Raw genomic sequence first — 23,392 nt, 5'->3', positions numbered from 1 at the left:
AACGTTAATAATTAACAACAAAATCTTGAGATGGAATCGGTATTAATAAATTACCGGAACCTGTATTAAATTAAATTAAATTAAAATAGTACTAGTTTAGTTGGATATATATATCCTCCAAAAACATTGATAATGTCGTTATTATCATTTTACCAACAGGTAGAACATTTACAAATTCAAACACTTGCTAATCACTAACACGAAAGCGACTCTTTAAGTTTAGATTCGCTGTCGTGCTAGAGATTTATATATTTGCACCCTTTAAATTTAAGTTTAGCTTCGTCCATGTATTTTTCTTTAACCATTAAAAGAACACCATATGTTCACTACTAGCATCATTTAAAGAGCATGAAGAGAAATTATCATTTACTATATTAAGAATATTAAAGATAAATATATATATATATATATATATATATATATATTATCTTGAATTACTAAAATCACCAACCTAATCACGATTCCCAATCTTGATGCGCACCGAGAATCATCCTCCAACACCAATCTTAAGGAGATTGCAGATGACAAAAGCCAAGCCACCTCTTGTAGGAGCAGACACACCCACCGCCGGAGAGAAGAACCACGCCGAGGTCGCTGCAAGACGACCCTAACCGCTTGCGATTAAAAGAATATTATTTAAAATCAATATTATGCTATTATTCCATCAACATATTTTGTCATTTTTTTGACAGCTAACAGCCAAGTTTCAAGTCTTTACAAGAAGATCCAAGTGCAACATCAGATGCTATATCAATACTTGATTGCCTTGCCAACTCAGATACGTATATATACAGAAACTAAATATAACAGATCAAAATTTGGCTATTAGAAAGAGTGATGTGAATCAATGATAGATAATAACCATGCTACTTTACTAATGATTGCATCGCCTTAAACCCTGTGGCCAAGTTGGAAAGGAGAGAAGCCAGCATACGGTGGTAGAGTTGGGGGGGTGATGCCAAACTGCAGGGTTTTCTAAAATCGAAGGACAGTTTTTTTTTTTGTAATAACAAGTGAGTGGAAATTTCAAGTGTCATTAGCTTCAACTCCGATGCTAGTGATGTACCGTACCAAACAGCATCCAAGAAAAAGGAGATACAGGTTCCAGAAAGCTTAGAACATTCTTCCCCAAACCTGCTCTTGGAAAATAGAAATCACTCGATGCAGAAGGCTTTTCCAAACTGTATACAGTCCCCCCAGCAGCATGAGTTAGCAAAGATGGTGTCAGAAAAGAGTAGTTAGGATCAGGAGTTTCTTGGATTAGGTCGCAATGCTTTTGCGAAGTAGTTGCGGATCTCCGGGATGATCCGTTGAATCAGATGGGAATGCCTACAGAAATCCATCAGGGACATGGCTTGAGTTCGTGCAGACCAAGTTAAGAAATTTTGAAGAAACAGCTGAGTAGAAAGTACCCTGGCTGAATGCTTATTTTGTCGAATTGCTCCAAAATAAACAACACACAAGTGTGCCTCAGGGACATGGCATGGAATGCCTCTGACAATTCATACATGCTAGAGATGTTGTCTATGTTGACATCCTGCATAAGCAAAGAATATTTCAGCTTTAATACATAACTACTATTACTAGCCGAACAAAATTTCCGAAAAGAAGGAAAAATATATCATCTATTCACCTGAGCGATAGCATATTCACATAAGCGTTTAAGACCCTCCAGAAGATACTGATCTGCAGCTCTTAGTAGGTCTTGTGCGATATTAGTAGTAACCTCGACTGATCCTGTGTATATAAATCTGCAAACGAACACCCAAATGTCAAACCCCATAACACAAAGCATCATTAGTATGAAGAGTAACTGCACTTGCCTCATCATCAATTCAAAAACCTCCCATCTTATATTAGGTATCTCAATGTCTCTAGCATCCTTCTCCTGAAACAAATCAGTAAAAGTAAGACATTTTTAATCAGATCTTACTAGGCCAGAACAGGTACTACGATATCTTGCTCTTTCCAGAAGCGACTTGTTAAAAATAATATAACTTTCGTCATTCATACTCTGACATTGTTTAGTAGAAAAAGTTTCCGAACATATCATACGCTGACATTCTTAGGGCTTGTAAATACCCTAACTTTGCAAGAACACTTATTTATCCACCTGAATGTGAGTAAAGCCTAATTATAGAGGAAAAACAAACAGGGTAAGAATTAAGAGTTTCCTTACCCTGTATCCACCATCAAACATTGCACGAAATGCATCTGAAGAAGCAAGCAAAGCAATTCTGTGTGCATAGAAGCGCTTGCCTGGAAGAGAACAGGAAAATAAAACATTTTAATATGTAGCAAATAACTGATAGCATCCTCATGAATGGGAAATGAAATGTGAAAAACTTCATGAAAATTTTAAAGGTTATCCACATTTTTTGATGGAAAATAACAGCATAGTAAGAATATTCTACAACCTTCAACCAGAAAGGTAACATCTGATAGCGTGGAGCTATTCACATACTGCTCACCCAGATAAACCTGCAGGAAACAAATGACTAGTAACACATACAATGCATTGATTGGAAACAATAACAAACGTTACTATTCTGTTCTCACAAAAGCAAATCCAAACAACATAATTGAAGTTTTTCTACCAGGCACTTTAGAAGGAGGATGTCACCAAGATAAGATATAGTTGCTTCTATATTCATAGATATATACAGCTGTCTGTTCTGAGTCTTCTGACAAACTGGTAATTAGCTTTTAGGACCTTTGCATAATTCATGCATTTCTCAATATCGTAGCATGAACAAGTTCCAATATGAAGTTAATCCTTGTACACTGGGATGTCCAGTGTAAGAACGCCAATACTGAGAATCCAGGATCTTTAAATTATTAAAATAATAATCATGACATTCGATGTGAATAATTTTCTTTCCTTCCTCAATGTGATCAGGAAAATAAAAAGATAAAGGCACCCACATTAATTTCAACAACCATCTCAGTGTGAAAACTCAAACACACATGATGGCACTTATATAAGAACAATAATGCTGCATTAGTAACTCCTTTTTAGCTATGAAAATGCCAGTTGTCTATCCCTTACCTGAAGGAATATATTTATCACCTAGTTTTCTTATGATTCCAATTATACTCCAAAATCATATTTTACATTTGTAGCACAGATTTCTTGTAGAAGAAATGATATTTTAGATAAAAATAACCATTTTCCCATTAGAATAAAGGCTATACTTGTGAAGTAATAGTTCTTTGCTTAATAATACCTTGATAGTGACAACTGTGAAATTCGACAAATATAGAAGATAATTCCATCAATTTAAATAAAAGATTATTTTTTAAGTATACAAGTTTTAAGCATTGAAATCCCGACCCTTTTTATTTGTATCTCCATGATTATGGAACAAATTTTAATCATTAAAACTCGTAGCAAAGCTAACTAATGCCTGTTTTAACAAACCTGAGGTGTGGGGGATGGAGGAGCTGCATCCATAGAAGAGAGTGTCATGGCTTTGTTAGCCAACTTGTAAAGAGCAACTGAACCATCTTGTTGCTGTTTTAGATTAGTAGACCCCAGTAGATCTAGAAGTAAATCAAGCCCTACATTGAGAAATTGTTAATTAACAAACAAAGATATTTTCTTAAAGTACAAAAGAGAAATGAAAAGGATATCGGTGGTGAAAGGACGATATGGATAACTGGACATGTAACAGTTACCATTGTTATCAACGAAAATTGTTCTTTGATCCCCAGGTAAGCATAGATGAGCAAGAGCCAGTGCTACACGCCTTTGAACAACCTTCTCTCCAATTCGCATCAGATATAGCAAATGCATTAATACCTGAAAGAGCAAAAAAGGAAGGTACAGGATGTTACTATCAGAAGTAAACATGATTTAAAACTTGGAAAGTCAATGTTTGTCAATCAATTTACAATGCAAAGGACCTAAGAAACAAAACCCACTCGTCCAATGATCTTCTCTTCTAATCTTTTCAATGTCTTTGCTACACAATCCTTTGTTGCCTGCAATTGAACTTATATATCTTGTTAATGCACGATTTAAAACAAAACAAGATTGACACTCACAACCGAAAGCATTGATCTGAAGCATCACATCAACATACCTGGACAATGAACTCACCATCTTGGAGCTTTTGAACACCTCCTACCTTGATAAAATCAGAAACATTATCCTGAAAAAAAGACGAGTAAGCCTATCTGAACTTCTAGCATTATAAAAAATAACAGAGAATCAAGTCAGAACAAAGGAACATTTGATGTAGATTCACCTCATTGTCTGCAATTCCATAAAGAGCAAATGCAGCATTGTGCTGCAGAGATCCATTTTTTGAGTCAAGAAGTTTCAGCAGAGGAACCAAACCACCATTGTAGACAATACCAGCTTGGTTGTGTGAGTCCTATAAAGAAAAAGGGTCTTTGAGACACGCCAGAAATTAGGTACTATTGACCACATGGAAGCTTAAGAAACAAATCCAACCAGAACAAATTCAAGAGAAATTATTAAACAGGAAAAAGAGAAGTTTTTTATGACCAAAGGATATTATCTTAACTACAAGCACAAAAGATCATAGAAAGCATTTAAAAGGAGCATGTCGAATAATTTCAAAATGTGGCAAATATCTGTTATAGAAAGATTAAACTTAATCCTCCTTTTTTTCTAAGAATTTAATGAAGAATTATTCAAAGTATAAATGAAAAATCAATCTAAGCAGAGAATCAGAGGAAAAAACTTAAATTTGTTGTCAACTCATTTGACACCAAACTAGACTTGTGAAACAGTGAGAGTAAGGGTACAAATATTCTACAATTCGGTATATCCAATGCTAGAAAGTGCACAATGGAGGCACAGCCCAAACAAAAATAAGCCATGGCCCAATGAACCACATTGCTAAATAGCAATAGTGTTCTTGAAACTTCAAATTGGTAAGCAGTGCTATGACCCAATATATTACAAGTCTTATGTCCGGAAGCTCTATCTGAAGTAGGAAGCTTTCTTTTCCCCTGAACATTCCTTCTCATGGATTTCAAATTTTCAAATTAATGCTTTAACCTAGAACTATAAGTGTGCTAAAGAAAGCACATAAAGCTGCAAAAGCATGAACATACATGAAAAGAGAAATGAAATAACTGAATGAGTTATTCTTGATAATAGCCTATCCTAATCTTCCATATACAAAGAAATAGTAACAAAAAATGGCAAGAATAGCAATGATGAACAGAGCTAGCTTTAAAATAAACACTAGTAAAATAGAAAAATTAAGATATGATAGGTATCAGATTGAACGGTAACATATATCAATAACCTGGGCCAGCCTGCCAAGAGCAAAGGCAGACATCTCTTTAAGTTGAATATCTGGGGACTGAAGCATCTCAATCAGTGGCCGTACAGCACCCCTCTGTACAATGTGCACCTGCAAGAAAGTCAAGGTAGCAGAACCGGTACATGGATAAGATTATAACTTAACCTATATCAATATTATCCTTCAGATAGAACAAAGAAGAAAAGCGTTCAATGAAGTACTTTGCAATCTGAATCAGCTGAAGCAAATTGCCCTAGTAATAAAGCTGCTTCCCTTTGGCTCTCCGTGCAGCATGAACTGTAATTAATTACTTGCTCAGTTTAAAGGAATGCAGAAAGAAGTATTTAACCAACCCAAACATTCTATGATGAATCTAATTTGAAATTACAACACGATGTACGTACTTATCAAGCACATAAGTGCACATTTTGCCATCATTATCACACAATTATATCTTCCCACTTGCAAACTAAAGTCAAAGATCTGTAGCAATAGTGTCAAAGGCAGTGTGTCACTGGCATCTGCTTCTGTTGAGTACTTGGGAAAGTTAAATCCCAAATGATATGAATGATGACACCTCAGGTCATTTTGCTTGTTCAGAAATAGCATAGCAGTTAAACATATGATAACTATTCGCCCACAGGTGTCAATTAAAGAACTTGGCATCATATACATCATAGCATGCTGAACACCATCGAACTAGCTATGCCAATCACCCAGGCCAAACTGAGCGGGTAGCTTTGAACTGGCCTAATCCAGTTGGAGTTGATTATGTCCAATTTGAGATGAATTGGGGTCATATACATCATGGCACTTACCTATCAAGACTACAATTGCACTTCAAGAAGACACACAACTCACACAATCAATCTTCACATAATTCACATGATCATTCTTCAAATTTCTCTAATTGAAATGAGAAATCAAATAACTTGGCTGATCAGTTATGGGTAAATGACATTGCTAAAATTTATCAAAATTTACACCCATGCATCTGTTTAATGCAGTATGGTTTTCTATTCCATATTCATCAGGAGAAGCAGGAGGGAAAAGTTAAACAACCGAAAGATCCTTTTATTCTAAAGGAATCAGTATTGGGAAGTCAGACAGCTAGAGTCTAATCTGTTGAAGTAAAAGCAGAAAAGCTGATTGTTAAAGAAACAGAACACTAGGTTGTTCATTCCAATGTTAACCATAGCAAATTCAGGAGGCCAACTTGAAGTGGGCAACACTTCTTCCTCCATTTCCTACTAGTGGTACCATAACCTACATTAGTTTTTAACTCTATTTCTGCAATCACATTGCCAGCCATACCAATGATCAAAATACAAGCTAATCTTTAGATCTTTGTTGACCCTCATCAGCTCAGAACACTGCTTAAATTAATTGAAAATTCACACCGAAAGAGAATTATAAGCTTGATTTTTCAGAAGGAAAAGAAACCCTTTAGTTTTCTTTCAAAAAATATCATAATATGAAGAGCACAATGTCCTTCCTTTATGACCAGGAGCCAACTCTAACCTTTTATTTTCAATCAGATATAAAGTTCAGATTTCCTGATCTCGTTCTAGAATTAAGTTTAATCCTACCAGCATAACAGCTTTTATTGAAAGTCAAATCACCAACTTATAAATGAATAAGTTAAGATGCAGTTCAGGATTGTTCACCACTTTCTTACAACAACTAAGGAAGCACAAATTGAAAATAATAAATGATAAAATAACAAAATAGGTTTCACAATCACCTATTGACAAATGAGTCATGCTACCTTAATCAGGGCAATGAAGTCCAAAGATATACCTTAATAAGCCAATTACAGGTTGTAAAGCTCCTGCAAGAAGAACTTCTTTCTTTATGTTAGGTGATGAATGAACCAGATTCCCAATTACACCTACCTGAATATCAAGAGAAAATCAACTGGTTAGCTGGACATTGAAAAAGAATAAATCTCAAAAAATTAAGAAACATGAGTACCTTTAAAATATAGATAACATGTGTTTGTCATGACATCCAAGGAATAGATAATAATAATTCAATGTATTTTTTTATTCAAAGCTGGATGAATCATCCACCGTAAGTCTGTAAAGCTGCATGAGCATTATTGCAGTGAACAACAGTTCCATTATGTACTGCATCCCCAGAAGATTGTCACATTGCATGAGCTAATTCATAGCTTTGTCATCAGCTTGTCTCCAGTAAGTGATGCATCTCTAAATCATGATTTCAGGAAGATTATTCAGCAAAATGTTCCTTCCCAGAGACACCAATATGACAATTTGTTAATCAATTTGAACTTCCATCATAATTTAAGGGAGTGTCACTTGTTGAGTCTATTAAATCATTCACCTCTATATGTTACAATGTAACAATGTTTTAGACTACAAGTATGCCACTTTCCACAGTAATTATGTAAACAATCATGATTCTGAAAAATGTTGTACTTCTCCAAAACTTATTATAATGGAGGCTATTACATAAACCTCAAATACCTACATGACTTCCCTCTACCTACTTTAAAGATTAGGCATTGCTTGATGACTCATGGAATCATGAAGGTTATCTAGATGTGTGATATTCTCTTGTAGATATTGTTGACCTCCATTACTTTGTCACTGTTTCGAATTCCAACTACTGTTTGATCACTGATTAGGAAATTTACTATATTGCAAGTTATAAGATTCTACCTAACAAACTTTGCTACACACTGTTATCAACATGTCAAGTTACAATACACTTATGAATTAAGAAAGTTCAGGATGTGAAAAGTTTATACGTATATTAAAAATAGTTGCACATCTATGACATGGACCAGTCAGCTCAGATGTACTGAACTGAAAAAACATGATTGACACTAATCACTATTTTTCTAACCTAAGCATTACCGGTGCAGCTCTGAAATACCCAATTTAATAAATTGATTGTACTCATATTGGAAGCTGGAACCAACTGGTTCTAGAAAAGCAATGGGAGAATAGGGAGGTACAAGAGAGACATGGATCAACATGAATCCATCTCTCATTAGAAGAGAAAGTAATATCATCTGAAAGGTACTGCAAGCCTAATGTCACCCTCCACAATATAAGCTAAGTGCTCTTCCTTCTCAGAAACTGATATGTAGCACTATCATTGACAGAGTCATCAAGAGTAGGAAGTGTGAAGCGGGGAAGGAAATTGTAAATTAGTTGATAGATACTTGGTGGCAAAGGAGGGAATAAAAGTCCAAAACTAGAAAGGAAAAAGGGACAAAATTATCAAGATCATAGAACAACAAATGGAGAAGAGAGTGAAGCAGATGGCACTAAAGAGTATGCAACTAGATTACATTGTTGTTGAGTATAGGTATACTTTTCTTCAATACTCTAATGGTGTCCAAACTATAACATAGTAATAAATAACGTGGATGGATCTCCTTTTCAATTTACTTGATTGCTTGTACAACAGGATGGGGTTAAGCACATTCAAGATCATCTGAATATTAACAGGGCTCAACCCAACAAACATACTTGAGTTGCCAACCCTGGTAGGATAATGCACTAAACATTTATATCCTCCAAAAGCACTAGGATTCACCTTACATGCATCCAATTCATCATAACTAATCCAGGTGCAGATCGAGCACTTCATAAATCAAATGCATTCTATTCAAATAAATTAAAATATTTGTCTAAATGTGCAAGATATCAGGCCATGTGTTTCATCTGCATTATCTCACCGCCTCATAATGGATGGCAGCATCCTCTGATCGAAGCATGAGAATCAGCGTGGGAAGAGCATTACATTCCACAATCTGCAAATTTAATTTGAAATGAAATAGCAGCAAAAATATTTCCATATTAAAAGTATAAATTTTAAATCAGTTAGCAGAATGACCTGGTTCTTGTTACCATCATTTTTGAATGCCAAAGTCCGCAGGGCACCAGCAGCTGCTCTCTGTACCTTCAGGTCTGTAGACTCCAGCAATTCAACAAGCGGTGGAATTCCACCTTCAATTCTAGAAACCATTAAAGACAACAATCAGAAAAAGATGATATGCTAAATATTCAAAAGCAAAACTAAGTTTTGTGAGAAAGAACCTGACATAAGTTTTGATATTGCTATTTTCATGAGCAAGATTAGTTATTGCATCAGCTGCTCTCCTAATAACACTATTAACGGCTCGGCAATTGGAACCTTTTTTGTGCCTTCTTAACAGATTAACAAGCAGACGCAAGGCACCCGCATCAACTATAAGTTGCTGGTGTTCAGGCTGTTAAAATCATTAAAAAGCACTTAGAGCAATATCAAGAAAAGAGTGGAACAACCCCAACAAGAGGAAAATAATATTCATATACTATGAAGTAATCTATCAAAGAAGCAGTAGAAGTTATACATTAGTTGACACAAAATATTGGTGAATTATTTGAAAGCATGAATAACTATTAAATTGTGCAAATACATTATGATTCTGCTAAAAACAAATGCATACAGCAAAATCTTCATAACAGGATGACAAAATAAAGCAACCACTAAACTTCTAAATATCTTCAAATTACAACCTATGCGACTTGTAATGTGCATCTTGGAATGGAAGAGAAGTTTGAACTTAACAACAAATAGTGTTAAGAATGTTTAGTCTATGTAAGAGAGTAGAAGTTGATACAAAGACCAGCATCAGAAGACAATCTAAGGATTATAAACTGATACCGGATGAGTTAAGAAAAGTTCCTACCACAAATACAAAAGGATGTAGGACAAGTTCAAGAACAGAGCGCTAAAAACAAATTGACACAAACAAGATGAAAAATAAATTGTTAACCATGCCAACTTTTAAAGAGAAGGCATGTAAAAAACCACTGAAAACTATTTAATCTCATATTATCTTCCCTCTTAATATGCAAAACGTGTAACTCAGTGAAATTACTAACCACAAGCTTATCAAGCAGCCAATCAACTAACATCGAATACAGAACTATAGCAAGTGAACCGGTGAAAATCTACAAAACCCATGTTCGAACACTGAAAATCTACATATCCCTACCTTGCAAACATCTGAAATTGCATTGCTTACCTAAAACAGGACTTCATTTTTACAAATATTAGATCGCAGTTAAAAAGAGGATCCTTGTCCCATCCTCATAATTTGTCTCAACTAAGATCATAAGAGCTTCCAGGTCTCATGTCCACATGAAAAAGTATAAAAAAGTGCTACCGTGGATACCTTCACTGCAAGAAGTCCGAGAGCAAAAGCGCTCCCTTTTTCGACCTCATGTTCGAAGGGGCGATCTCCTCCGGCGGCACTCCCTTCCCTTACCAGCAGAGGCGGCGGCTCCTCCAGATGCTTTACAAGGGCGGGCACCGCCCCTCCTTCCACAATCACATTCACAACCTCCTCTGCAGAAAGGATCGGCAAACAGATCTATCAACATCAAGCATCAATAAGAAATAAAAACCCTAAAACAGACAGCAACCAGAACAACACAACATCAACGGACGAGCAAACTGATTGAAAGGAAGAAAGGGTTCGGCGGACCATTCTTAGCTAGCTCGGCGAGGATGTGGGTGGCGCGCTTCGCGGCGGCGCGATCGATGAGGCGCCAGGAGAAGCTCCGCTCGAGGACCTCGACCTGGGTCCTGACCTCGCGGGCGAGCGTCTTCTGGGACCGATGGCAACAGATCTCGTCCCCGCCCGCCTCCCCTCCATCCTCCGCCTCCCCGTCGTCCCCCTCTTCCGCCGCCGGCACCGAGGCCGCCGACGAAACGGCGGCGGCGACGTCCTCCTCCAGCTTCCGCTTCTGCCCCTTTCTCCGCGGCCGCTGCTGCTCCGCCTCCATCGGTCCCAAGGAAACACAGAACAGAGAGATGAAGGAATTCGACTGTGAAAAGAGAGCCAGAGAGAGAGAGAGAGAGCGAGCGAGAGAGAGAGAGAGATGGTGTATATAATAACATTTATTACAATTTGTTTTAATGAAATATTATTGAATGCATGCACAAGAGAGTGGGTGTGTGCCCGGTATGAATGAGAAGCTCCGATCCGCTTCAAATACTCCATGGATAGAATACCAATCGAACCGCTAATATCCAAAGACGCTTCATATTAAACGGTTGTGATGCTCAAAACGTCAACCGATCTAAAACGTGTTTTGGAAAGGATCTGGTCCATGTGATGTGGCAGACGGTCCAGCGTAAAGAGGGGAAACGCTGATGGCCGCTAGCCGGCTTTTTCTTTCTGAAAATATTATGTTCTACCAGCTCGACTATATACCTTGCATCTACCCTCCTTATGATTTGAGATATGTTCGGGACCTACCGATGATAAAGCAGGTAAGCTTGTTAGGTGAACGCGAAGGTTCCGAGAAGGGCGGACGAAGAGGGTTTTCGAAAATTCGTGTTTCCCGCGCCAGCGAAGCGATCGACGGCCCAGATTGCCTTTCGAAGGGAGAGATGGTCCCGTGCCGTACCCAAGCATTAACATCGCGTGTTCGACATACTCTAAATTACTTTTTCCACTGATGACTCGTCGACCCTCTTTCGTACCCGGCTCATCACTGGAGGAGGCGGTGGCCATCCCCATGAAAAGGTCGGCGTGTGAGGACAAGCGGTGTCCTTTGTGTTTTGCGATATGGGAATGAAATCAAAGAATGCTGCGACATATCTATCTATCCTCACGCATCCAATCAAGGTCTCTAAATAACGCATTTAACTCTTAAATTTAATGTAATACATATATCCATACGAATGCTAAGATTTGTTCCATATCTTATCATATATTAATTTTATTAAGAATATTATAATAAAATTTGTAACATCACAGTAAGGCTTTTTTATTTTTATTTTATAATCTCAAACTTTTATTCCACTATTGCATAATATGTGTACTACATGACTAATACTAGATAACTTTTTAAATATATTAATATCAATCAAAATTTATATTTTATTATACTGTATTTTTTTAATATATTTTATTGAAAATTTATTGGGATTGATAAAGATTTTAAATTTCTTAAAACTAATGTCCTATGATGGCAAAGAATCATAATACTATAAGGAGTTATTGTGGAAAAGGAATAATACTCTATCTGGTTTGATTTTTTTATATATTACATATCTTCTTTAGGGTTTGGTAAAGAAAAAGTAAAATATAAAAAATACTTTAGATGCTTTTCTTGTTTAAGGAGTTTGATAAAAATATTTTTTAATTTTTTTAAAAAAATATAAATTCATCGGAGTTATGTGAGAGGACATACATTCGATAACTTTGATTTAGATATAAACAGAAGTTGCTATGCTTTTTGATATATTTTATATTATTAATTATTAATTATTTTTAATTTTTCTCCTCTTCTCGCAATAAAATTTATAAATAAATATTTTGATTCAACCAATTATATGACTTTTCATAAGCTCAATCTCAAACAGTCGAGAGATTTGATATATATATATATATATATATATATTCAACTTAAAAGAATACATAAAAATATTACAGATAAATATCACATATTTTTGTTGTTGTTTCTGTCACGATATGATTGATGACGAAGGAATTCTAAATGCACGAGCAATATTTACGCACCAATTCGTAATAGGCCACTGGACCAGCCAGGGGGCCACGGAGGCTACCAATCAACCGACAGGTAGATCCGACAACGTCTTGTGGGCAGCCACCACATAATGTAGCAATTGTTCGTACGTACCCACAGAATATTGTCAATGGATGTCGACGAAAGAAAGCATCTGCCTTGGCATAAATAAAAGAGTAACACTTAATGATAGTTTTCATGTTGTAATTTGTGGCACTCACAATTGGAATGCTCGTACCATAGTACGTATCGTTGCCACACATGTCAAAGTCATTACTCAAAATTATAATGAGATATATTATGTGATATCAAAGTTTATAATGAGTAGATATATAAATATATATATATATATTGCTAATTTGGAGTCTTCGTAATACTTGTGGCGTTGGAAGCGGATCGATTCACAGCCAACCAGACTCGCTTCCTCGCTCATGGGAGCCGCAAGGTGTTCGATCTCGGTGAACGGTTCCCCGAGCAACCGCACTGCGGCGAGGAGCAGAACGAGCCGTCTGCCGCCGCCACCATGGCTGCCCTGGCCGAGAAACAGAAGCAATATACCCCATCATCACCGTTCGAGATCGTGGAGATCCAAGTGCCGAGACGGGAAGAGCGACGACGGCGGCGGCCGAGATGAGGATTGGGTGTCGTCGCCATCGGCGTCGCCTTACCAAGTGCTCGGCCTCGATCCCACTTGTTGCTCCCTGGCCCAGCTCAAAGCCGCCTTCCGAGCCCGCGTATGTCATTATCATCTTTCCCTCTTCTTTTCTTCCTGCCAGTTCCCGCTTAGTGTTTTCTTATTTGCTTTCCTTAGGTATAAAAGGAAATATTAATTCTGGTGCTCTGATTTCTGCAACCCTTAAAAAGATTCGACTCATCATGTGTGTATTGTTTTAGCAAAACCAAGCTCAAATTTGGATCTTTAGCCTCGCACAGAACCGTCGTCCTTTTACACTTTTGTAAGGATCATTACTCAAGTTATTTAAGGGTTTACATTCATGGTATGCGATTGTTTAAGTGCATTTTTCGTTTTGGAAAGAGGTGTTGCCTTGTTCATTCATGCGAAAAAAGGTTTGGAGTGTGTTGATATTTTTCAACATTTCCTATGATCTTTTGTCACTATGTTCTAAAGAGTGAAATAGAGAATCTTTATTCCATTTATTACACTTTGGGGCCTCCAGTATCGAGATAAAAGATTAACTAAGATGATTTTGACAATATAAAATGTTCTATTCTCTCTTTATTTTCTTCTTCTCTGTCCTTACTTCTCTCTATCTCTATCAAATGTGCAGTAACATATGTCACTTTGATTACTCAATACTTGAAGTGCACAATCAATGCTCATTTCTTCTTTCAGAAGAAAAAAGAGCTTCGACTTACAGGGAACTATGATCATGCACTTGTTTTCGAGAAGTAGCCATGATCACAAACTAGTTACTCACACGAGTGAATTCATCACAGCATGAAATGAATATGTTAGGTAAATTTTCAATTTTATCTCTTCTCATTGCATCATGGAACAATTATTATGTTAACATATTGAGAGTTGTCCTAGCTTTGGTCATTATATTACAAATTTGTACGGGATTAGATGCTGAGTTGATGATTTATTGTATGCTTAACCTAGTCCCTAAAAATCTATGATCGAATTATTTTTCACTTGTATGGACACTATTTAAATTTATGTTGTAGTTTTTTTATATATTGCTATAAGAAAACATCAAGGTTCTTTCCTGTTACAGGTTAAGGAATTTCATCCAGATGTGTGTAAGGACATGAAAGATGCAGATGCATTGATAAAACGTGTAATATGGGCCTATGAGGTAATTCTCATCATCTGGTGTTCACAGTGGCTCTAGAAATATATAGTTTTCCAATTAATATTCTAGAAAAGAACAAGCTAGAATTTATCAAGCGAAAGAATGCATATGTAATGCCTTTGCAAATTGCCTCAGTATAATTGTGTTGATTGCCTGGTATAATTATATCTATTTAAGACACCTTACTTTATATGGGAGAAATCATGTCTATGTAAACCTTGAAAGTGCAGCCTATGAGCCATTTTTCTACCTATGTTTTGTGGGATGCACTGTCAAAAGCAGTCTGGCTTTGGTAGGTTTTCCAACTATGTGTACTGGATGTCTGATTAGCCAATGTCTTAGTTTTCCTTTTTTTTCTGTGCTATGATTGATCAATCAGTCACTGTTATCAATTGTTCGATCATTTCATTCTAGGCTTATATGGTTCTGATCGGTTGACCAGTTTAGATAAATCAAATATTAGACAACGCTATTTAAAGTCTTATGGTTCTACTTTGATGTCATCTTGATGTTTCAAGAAGTGGAGATCTCTGAGATTGTTAAGCCAAGACATTTTTGTTGGATACCAAAGAAAGATTAACAAAAGCATGTCTGTGGTCTTATCTTAAAATTTCTGCATTTTGATATGGGTTCATTTAGTTACAGAAGTGCATATTATAATTGTAGATAAACAACAAATCATAAGCATTTATCTTTGAGTGACAAAGAGGAAATATTTCAAGAGAAACATGTTGCATGACAATGTATTCTTATACATTGTGTTTATTTAGGTTTCTATGGTATTATCTAGTGTGATACAATATATTTATGACATAATTTTTCATTACGATATATGTTTACAAGTGTAAGATCTATACTAACCATAGCTCATTGCTAAATGCAGATATTATCTAAAGACCAACCAGATGAGCCCTTAAGAAGGTAGACAAGAGTACCTAATGACTAAGAGTATTTGTAGTTCGATCATTCCCAGCTGAGTGCCGCACTGAAATTATGCTTGAATTTTTTGATGGTTGGCTGTTGTTCATCGAAAAAGATTTTCTTCTCGTGTTAGAATGCTATCTGTTGTTGGTTCTGTTTGTTTGACAAGCATACTTGGAAATGTTGGATGAAATCAGAAAAATACTGTGTAAAGTAACATCTAAAATCAATATTAACTAAAATTCATGAAAATGCACCATTAGATGTTTGTACTCTATTAAAGTAACATCTAAAATCAATATTAACTAAAAAGTATTTTAGCACTATATGTTTGTACTCTATTTTCTAACTTAGGGTCCAATTCTGGAAATCATAAACAACAAATATTACTTTTAAGAATTTTCTTTCTTTTTCTTGGAGAAGGTTGATCGCTTTGTAGTGATCTGACAAGGTCTTTACCCATCAAGCTAACCAACAAATATTACTTTTTAGATTTTTTCATACATCAACTTCTAATGGATCAAAAAATACACACCTTCAGTGAGATAAACGAGAATTTGCCATGTTAATTTTGATAAACATTCTTGGTATAGAGAATTGCATAATGCTCCTAGAATGCAAGCTTCAAGAAATTTTTGCTTTTCAGTGTGAACTATGTAACCTGGAAGTACATACAAATTCTAAAGCTTTTCTTAAGAAAATTGGCACTAGTGTTCTTGTTTTGTAAATGCAGGTTTAACAGCATTAATATATTAAATTATTGAAGAAATTAATGTCCAAATTAATATAGATATTCATACACTTTTGTTAGAACTAGAGGGGTGATTTTTGCGTCCAGAAAAATCATTTTACAAACCTGCATATCTTTTGCTGTCAGTTCCTTGATCTAAAATATGTTGTTCTGTAGGCCAGGCGTTGACCCCTTCGATGAGCCAGAATGTGAAGCTTATGATCTCTTCATCAATGAGTTTCAGTGCGTCGGTAAAGGTATTCTGTTTTACAACTGTTGCATCAAGCATATATGATACATCTTTTTGTTTCCTTTCTAGTTTCTCGTCTCTTCCATCCTACATATCGAAATTGTTTCGTGCAGGATGTCCATATTCTTGTGTCAAAAGGGCACCCCATGCCTTTTCTTTTTCTCCTGAGAATGCTACAGCTCGTGTGATCTCTCAAGGTCTGTTAATAGTTTTAGTTTCATTTCTTTAGTTACAAAATTTTTAAGATAGATCCTGTATTTTCTATCTTTGAACATCAAGTTTGTTGAAGTTTAACATCCAACAAGTCATTTCCGTTGGTTTATGCACTTATTCAATTACAAGATCAGTAATACCCAGGTACTTCTAATTTGTTCAAATGTTCTCAAGTTACAAGTTATACTTTGTAATATTTGGCCCAAAAAAAAGAAACTTGTGGCCATTGCATCAGAAGTCATCCCATAACCACCTCAACTTTTGGTTTGAGTTTTTCAGTCTCTTATTTCTTTATGCTGCCTTTGTTGGGGAATGGGGATATCTATATATCTTTTTGTGTTTGGAAAGCCTTTTTGTTGCTCATGAGATTATTGTGCTCTTTAGCTTTTGATTTATAAAGTGTTATTTAAATGACTAATAGATTTTGTAGAACACAACTATTAAAGTGCACTTAGTGATTAAAAGGTTCTGCTAGTTTTTATAAACCATGAACTTGAGGTTTAATTTATTTAGTTTAAGAGAATATTTGCTTGTAAAGAATTCCATGAGGGTCCATGTCTTAACTTTGATCAAAAAGTTTTACGTTGGTCATCATTTCCGCGAAACAAGTATTATATATAACCAATGGAACAGTATACTAATGGTACATAGTTCATAAAGAGAAATCCTATGCACAAAACATGTATGCCTGCAATAACACAAGTCCATCGTATCACATTATTTAGATATTATGAGTCATGTTTTATATGTTATATCATCCATCACCTACACCATGTCACATGTAGCATTTATGTGATACATGCCATCATGCTATGTATTATAAAGTATAAACACATATCCATCATATCTTATTTTTATATCCATTTACATCATATACTCATGTCATAACTGTGGAATTACCACTTATTGTTACCTTGGTGGTATAATTTCATTCAAATATATCTACCTTCCCTCCAAAAATCCTATCAAAACTCACCCAAACACTGCAAATGTGTGATCCATGCATACCGCTCACACCTAGGGTGCATGGCAAACAAAGATTGTGACCATGTACACACATCAGTTCCCAGTGAAAGTTCATGCCTGAGTTCTTGGATTTGTTTCTTAACCAACTACTGAGCTACTTGGTGCCGTAATCTCTTCTGCAGGACATAGCGATGATTACCTCGTCCAACTTGCTGTCGGACAGTGCCCAAGAAACTGCATACATTATGTCACACCTTCTCAGCGAGAAGTATTAGAGGATCTACTCCAGAGGTCAGTGATGTGTATAATAGGCAGATCGTGATTGTATCTTATTTGTCTTAAAAGTCAAATAAAGAAACATAGAATGCAGATTTTATATATACCTCAGCTAATTTCATCAGTTGTAAAAATCTTTTGCAGTGCCTTAGCCGCCCCATATGACATAGCGGAGGCAGCTTTGCTCGATTCTCTAATTGCCAAGGCAAAGTTTGAGAACAACAGATATCAGAAGCCAAAAAGAAAGCCGAAGGTTTCAACTGAATATGTTGATTGGGTCTGAGGAGTGGACTTTGCAGAACACCTTCTCGTAAACTACATGGAATGCAATAACATGATGGTTGTACAATAACATGCAAGGAAAGTAATTTAGGACGTTGGTTGTATAAGATGTGTGTTCTTTTACCTCTGTGGTTTGCTTGCCCTGTCAATGTATATTGATTGAGAATTATGAGACCGTAGCAGCTATACGCAGTCCATGTAGTCTATTTTCACCAGCATAGCACTTGTAGTTGCTGCAAAAATTGACAATATTCTCTAATCACTGTAAAGTATATTTGTTAATATGAACTCTGCTATGCAGTGTTATAATTTTGTTGGTACAAACTGGTGAAATAAATTTGTCCCATATATTGGCATGCAATATATATAACAAAAATGATGACAAGGGGTCTCAAGAGACCTATGTGATTGTCGTATACATTTTTATTTATATGATGCTTGATAAACTAACAATGATTTATAGATTTGAGTGTTCGATTATTAAAAAATAATATATATAAATACTTATGTTCTTGAGATAAAAATACTGAGATGAATACATGAAGTTATTATGAAGATAAAAAAATGAAATATTTTTAATCGTAAATATCACTTTGATAAAAGATAAAATGAGAAATAATCTTCCAAAATGATATGAACAATGTTAAGGAGTGGGATAATTAAAATCAGTGGTATGATAAAAAATATCTTAATATAAATTATTGATAAATATTTAAATACTTTTAATTTAAGTAAAATATATTTCAATGACATGACACATATCAAAGGATTCAATCGGTTCTCAAATATATTTTTCATTTTAATTGTTTTTAACGGTTCAGATCAAATCGATCTTTTGATATCTATTCTTATTCGAATCAAAGCGATGACGACAAGTGATTAGAGGGATTGGTCGTCATTCCGTCCGTCAACCACGTTGACCGTGATGATGCAATAGAGTCAAATGCAGCTCCCCGCGGGTTGTTCATCCACGTCACCGTCAAAACTTACCCAAATTCCGTTTCTTCCTCATAGTGAAGATAGACGTGGACCCACTAGTGGGTCCCACGTTTGTTTTCTTCTGCACCAATCATAGGGAAGTATATGATTGGGTAAGTTGTAGTTGGCATTTGTTTCACATGTGATATAGCATGGATACCTCCATATTTTATCATTTTTGTGCGATAGATTCGATTTAGAAATTATCCATTTTGAATAATCGATATACCTATATAGTTTTATTCTTTCGAAACTCTTGAGCTAAAAAAAAAACATCTTTGAGAGTATGGATAATCCGACGAACTTACGGGTCATTGGTTTCCTAACTTCTCAATTAATTAATGTGAAACTAAAAAATATCTTTATCAATCAATAATTAAGTCATTACAAATTACTTAATGACTTAGATGATGTAATCCTCAAAAGTCTTTTATCAAAGGAATTGGATTAATTACTTAGACGGTAAAATACCTTTGTTGTGGGCATGATATGTCATGTAAAATGTTGTATAGACAAGCGTTACTCTGTCTAAATCTACAAATAGATTAAAATGCCATGAAAATACGCTTCGTCGCCTTCTCTAGATGTCCATTCTACATTCACATCTTCTTTGGTGGTGTTCAAGAGAGTAAATCTATTACTGGACTTGATGGCAAGGAGTTAACCGAGGAAGAAGTCGAGACGTGTTGGTAAACAGATCATGTGATTCGATTCATACCGGCACTCATAAACACAGTTTGAGACAACAAATACTAATCTAAATTAAGAATGAGGCAAGTCTATTATTAGTCGCAGAGTTGCATAATTTCATTGATGAAGGGATTTTGGAATGAGAGAATAGAACACCTGATCTACTTTACATTGGACTCTGTAGAACCTCATAACTTGTCGTTTCTTTTCCATCTGGAATACTAATTTGGAATCATTTCTTATTGTCTTGTTTCCTTCATGTTTGAATCCCTCTCTCTCTCTCTCTCTCTCTCTCTACAACATTCTCTTCATAGAAATATGTAAAAAAAAGATTTGCAGCAGATGTTGTTGTCAAGGCGGATAATCTCATAGATCACATATGATTTTGGTATATCTTGGTTTGATCTCGCACTACCTAACCATGAAAGAAAAATTGAAGTTAATCAGTATCACAAGGCAACTTTAGGATCCCTTGTCAAATTCAGACTTCTTCAGTAAATTTACAGTTTGATGTATGATCATTTTGTTCTTTGCTCTTGAATGCTCTGCTCAGCAATTCAATGAATAGTAAACCAAATAATTTTTGTCTGATGAAACTTCGACTAATGATCCACTAGCGAAAGCAATTTGTACTGCTGTATGGTTCTTGGATTTGGCTACCATTGATTGTTGTTATGCACTTGCATTTTCATAACCATGGATCAAAATGAGATCTAGTAACACCTGTAACTCAGTGAATAGGTAGGTGTAAAGTCATGATGGAATCTACCGATAATGAGATCTAAACCTTTCAAGACGATGGTGGGCGCTTTATCTTCTATACAGCAAAATGAAGGGTTTCTGATTCTTCAAAGGTTTTAAGCTCTCAGCCTTGATTCTCGTGGTAAAGGAGAAGACTTCAAATGCAAATGAACATATACTCCCTTATGGATGATCTTGTTTGAACTGGATAAAGGTAATCACTCTGCTTAAAGAAAAATCAAGAACCGATAAGCATGTAAAACTTTGCAAAGAATTAATTACATTTGCTGAAGAGTAAATATTCATTCAAACACTTCGATCCACGACAGCCTCGACATAACCCCACCCATCTTCAGCATCAGGTCCGACCCAGTAGCCCGATATTGTTGTACGCGTGTGGGGATTTACAGTATCAAAACTCATAACTGAAACAGAAATTTTCCTTTTCGGCAATGATCGATTAGGATGGTTTCCCCAGCTGATGGCCTTCTTCATACCAATCAGATGAATTATATTGAATAGTCTCATTGCTGCAAGTGAAAACAAAGCAGAATCAGCTGAAGCAGAAGCAAAGTTGCACATATTAAAGCAACATAACAACCAGGATTGCCTTAGACCTGTCCTAGAAGCCGTTTTGCCTGATACACTGACTAGATCTGAAGCCCCTACATATAACTCCTGCCATCATATTATGAAAAGCCCACAAATAAACATCTGCATATGAATTTTGCTGCACTTCAAGATTTAAGTTCAGATGGCCACACATGCAAGTATGGAAGATAGTCCAATTGGCTATCACTTAATGCACTAAGACTCACGACTTAATGAAACTTTTTATGACTAACAAGGAGAATAAGTAGATGAATTACAAGCTTAAGGCTTCCACGGTGGAATGGTTAGATTTGATAAATTCCTATGTCCTTTAATCTTTTGTATTAAGCATAAAGTTCCAAAACATAATTGGAATAAACAATTCAGTTTTCATAGAAAGCACAAAAGATGTGAAAAGGCATGCCAATCTTTCACTACCTCAATCTTTCCGTAATTTGACTAATCCACATTTTATTGATCATTGTAAAATGCCAAATATGTAAGTGTGCCAATAATCCCTAATCTGATACAAATTTGGGTGGATATGCATTATTAAGAGCCATCACAACCAGAGAAAAAATTCACCAAGTAAAATAAATTAAAAGACATAGACCAAATGGAAGAAAAAGATAATACATACCGATATGAATACTAAGGAAAATTTGTACGTCTATTTAATGAAAAAAATGCAGCCCAATGCATGAGTCTCCCACCTAGTCACTATCAGTGCAGAAAAGATTACTAAAGACAATCAGGATTCAGGCACAAAGACAACCAATTCGATTATAAAGGAAGAGGATTTTGATGGTTTGAACTTTTAGTTTTGGTTTCAGTTCCATTTTGGCAGTCTCAATGGCTCTCATGGATTGAAGTTAAAGTTCAATGAGGGACTTCTTCAATGCATAACAAGAAAGTAACTTGAAAAGCCCAAAATTAACTGTTAATAACTCCAATGAGAGGGACATTTCTGTTGTATAGGATAGATATATTGGGTTTGATTGATTCTGTGACACAGTTGTACGGGTCCAAGATTTACTGGTTCTAAAGAAGAAACAAAACGAATTGAACTCTTCATTTACATCAATGCATTATAGACAGATACATACCTTTTGTTAATTGGTCTTCAATGGGTCCTCCTATCTCTTTCTTGCCCAAAATCTAACCTCCATTTTGGGCATGTCAAATCATATTTTCTAACGGCCCATGGGAGACTATGAGAAGCTAACATCAGAACACTTGACCTTTGGGTACCTTGTCGATTCCTCCTGTTTCTGAGATGTTTCATATCTAGTAATTCTTCCTTCTTGGTAGCAACATCCAATCTCACAATCCCAAAACATCAAATGCGCAACTAAGGTAGTCACAAGCCATCCTTCCACTACCAAGTGTCTTCAATACACAAATCTTGTTCAAATGTGATCATAGCCACCGACAGCAAAAGCCATCTTAGTCATTTAGTCTCATCAGAACAAGAAATCAGTTCAATTTACCCTAAAAATCATTTGTTGTTTCCCCTTTCATTTTGTTTCTTAGATATGCATAAAACAATGTCCTTCTGAACGGCCTAATGTATCAAGCAACCTTTATCTATTCCATTGTTTTCCTTATCTACAAGAATTCCAACCTCCTTTAACATTGTTATCACTTGGTCTATACCCAATTTATTGAGGGACTAATTCGGTGAAGTCTCATCTACCCACAAATCGTCCCGATTCTCTACTCCTAACTACCGGCATTATCTGCCCACCAGCCGTATGACGTATCGCCTCATACAAAATTATACTGCAAATGAGTTGCCAGCAGGATATACCATAAAAAACAGCTCATACAAATACAAAACTTCCTCAGAAAGAACAAGCATTAGTATATTTGAGGGACGCCGGGAATTAAGAGAAAGTTTCCAGTTTTAGGTTCGAGAAACGAATGGCTTGTCACCTTCTTTGCTAGTGCCTGGCGATAAGGGAGGATCGGAGGTCTTAGCAACATACAGCACACTTCGCAGGCCATCGTTGCTGTCTTGGAAGCTGCTTGAGAGAGAGAGACAGAGAGAGAGTTGGGAGGGATATAAAGCATTCGGTCGATAAGGGTTGGGT

General features: G+C 35.9%; 3 protein-coding genes across 3 annotated transcripts; 1 reads left to right on the top strand and 2 right to left on the bottom strand.

Moving 5' to 3' along the window:
* Positions 1-1,014: 1,014 nt before the first annotated feature.
* Positions 1,015-11,154, bottom strand: LOC135593262 (ARM REPEAT PROTEIN INTERACTING WITH ABF2-like). Its single transcript, XM_065083160.1, has 19 exons — positions 10,792-11,154; positions 10,480-10,652; positions 9,356-9,528; positions 9,153-9,273; positions 8,995-9,069; positions 7,083-7,177; positions 5,504-5,579; positions 5,286-5,393; positions 4,251-4,379; positions 4,086-4,154; positions 3,925-3,984; positions 3,679-3,802; positions 3,422-3,561; positions 2,418-2,481; positions 2,180-2,259; positions 1,824-1,888; positions 1,634-1,751; positions 1,413-1,537; positions 1,015-1,329 (listed from the first exon to the last, which is right to left on the bottom strand). The coding sequence occupies exons 1-19, from the start codon at positions 11,090-11,092 to the stop codon at positions 1,245-1,247; spliced, it is 2,181 nt and encodes a 726-aa protein (XP_064939232.1). The 5' UTR covers positions 11,093-11,154; the 3' UTR covers positions 1,015-1,244.
* A 2,066-nt stretch (positions 11,155-13,220) lies between these two features.
* Positions 13,221-18,608, top strand: LOC103998234 (chaperone protein dnaJ C76, chloroplastic). The gene is made up of 7 exons (XM_009419653.3): positions 13,221-13,578; positions 14,584-14,664; positions 15,545-15,582; positions 16,490-16,569; positions 16,676-16,759; positions 17,924-18,032; positions 18,162-18,608. Exons 1-7 carry the CDS (start codon positions 13,276-13,278, stop codon positions 18,298-18,300), a joined length of 834 nt encoding a protein of 277 aa, XP_009417928.2. The 5' UTR covers positions 13,221-13,275; the 3' UTR covers positions 18,301-18,608.
* A 2,327-nt stretch (positions 18,609-20,935) lies between these two features.
* LOC103998235 (uncharacterized) lies at positions 20,936-23,386 on the bottom strand. Its single transcript, XM_009419654.3, has 3 exons — positions 23,235-23,386; positions 21,326-21,386; positions 20,936-21,238 (listed from the first exon to the last, which is right to left on the bottom strand). The coding sequence occupies exons 1-3, from the start codon at positions 23,370-23,372 to the stop codon at positions 21,015-21,017; spliced, it is 423 nt and encodes a 140-aa protein (XP_009417929.2). The 5' UTR covers positions 23,373-23,386; the 3' UTR covers positions 20,936-21,014.
* Positions 23,387-23,392: the final 6 nt, after the last annotated feature.

Source organism: Musa acuminata, chromosome BXJ1-9 (assembly GCF_036884655.1).
Source record: "Musa acuminata AAA Group cultivar baxijiao chromosome BXJ1-9, Cavendish_Baxijiao_AAA, whole genome shotgun sequence".
In the NCBI taxonomy this organism is placed as follows: Eukaryota; Viridiplantae; Streptophyta; class Magnoliopsida; order Zingiberales; family Musaceae; genus Musa; species Musa acuminata.
The sequence above is the reverse complement of the archived record's forward strand: the minus strand, read 5'-3'. Positions and strand labels throughout refer to the sequence as shown.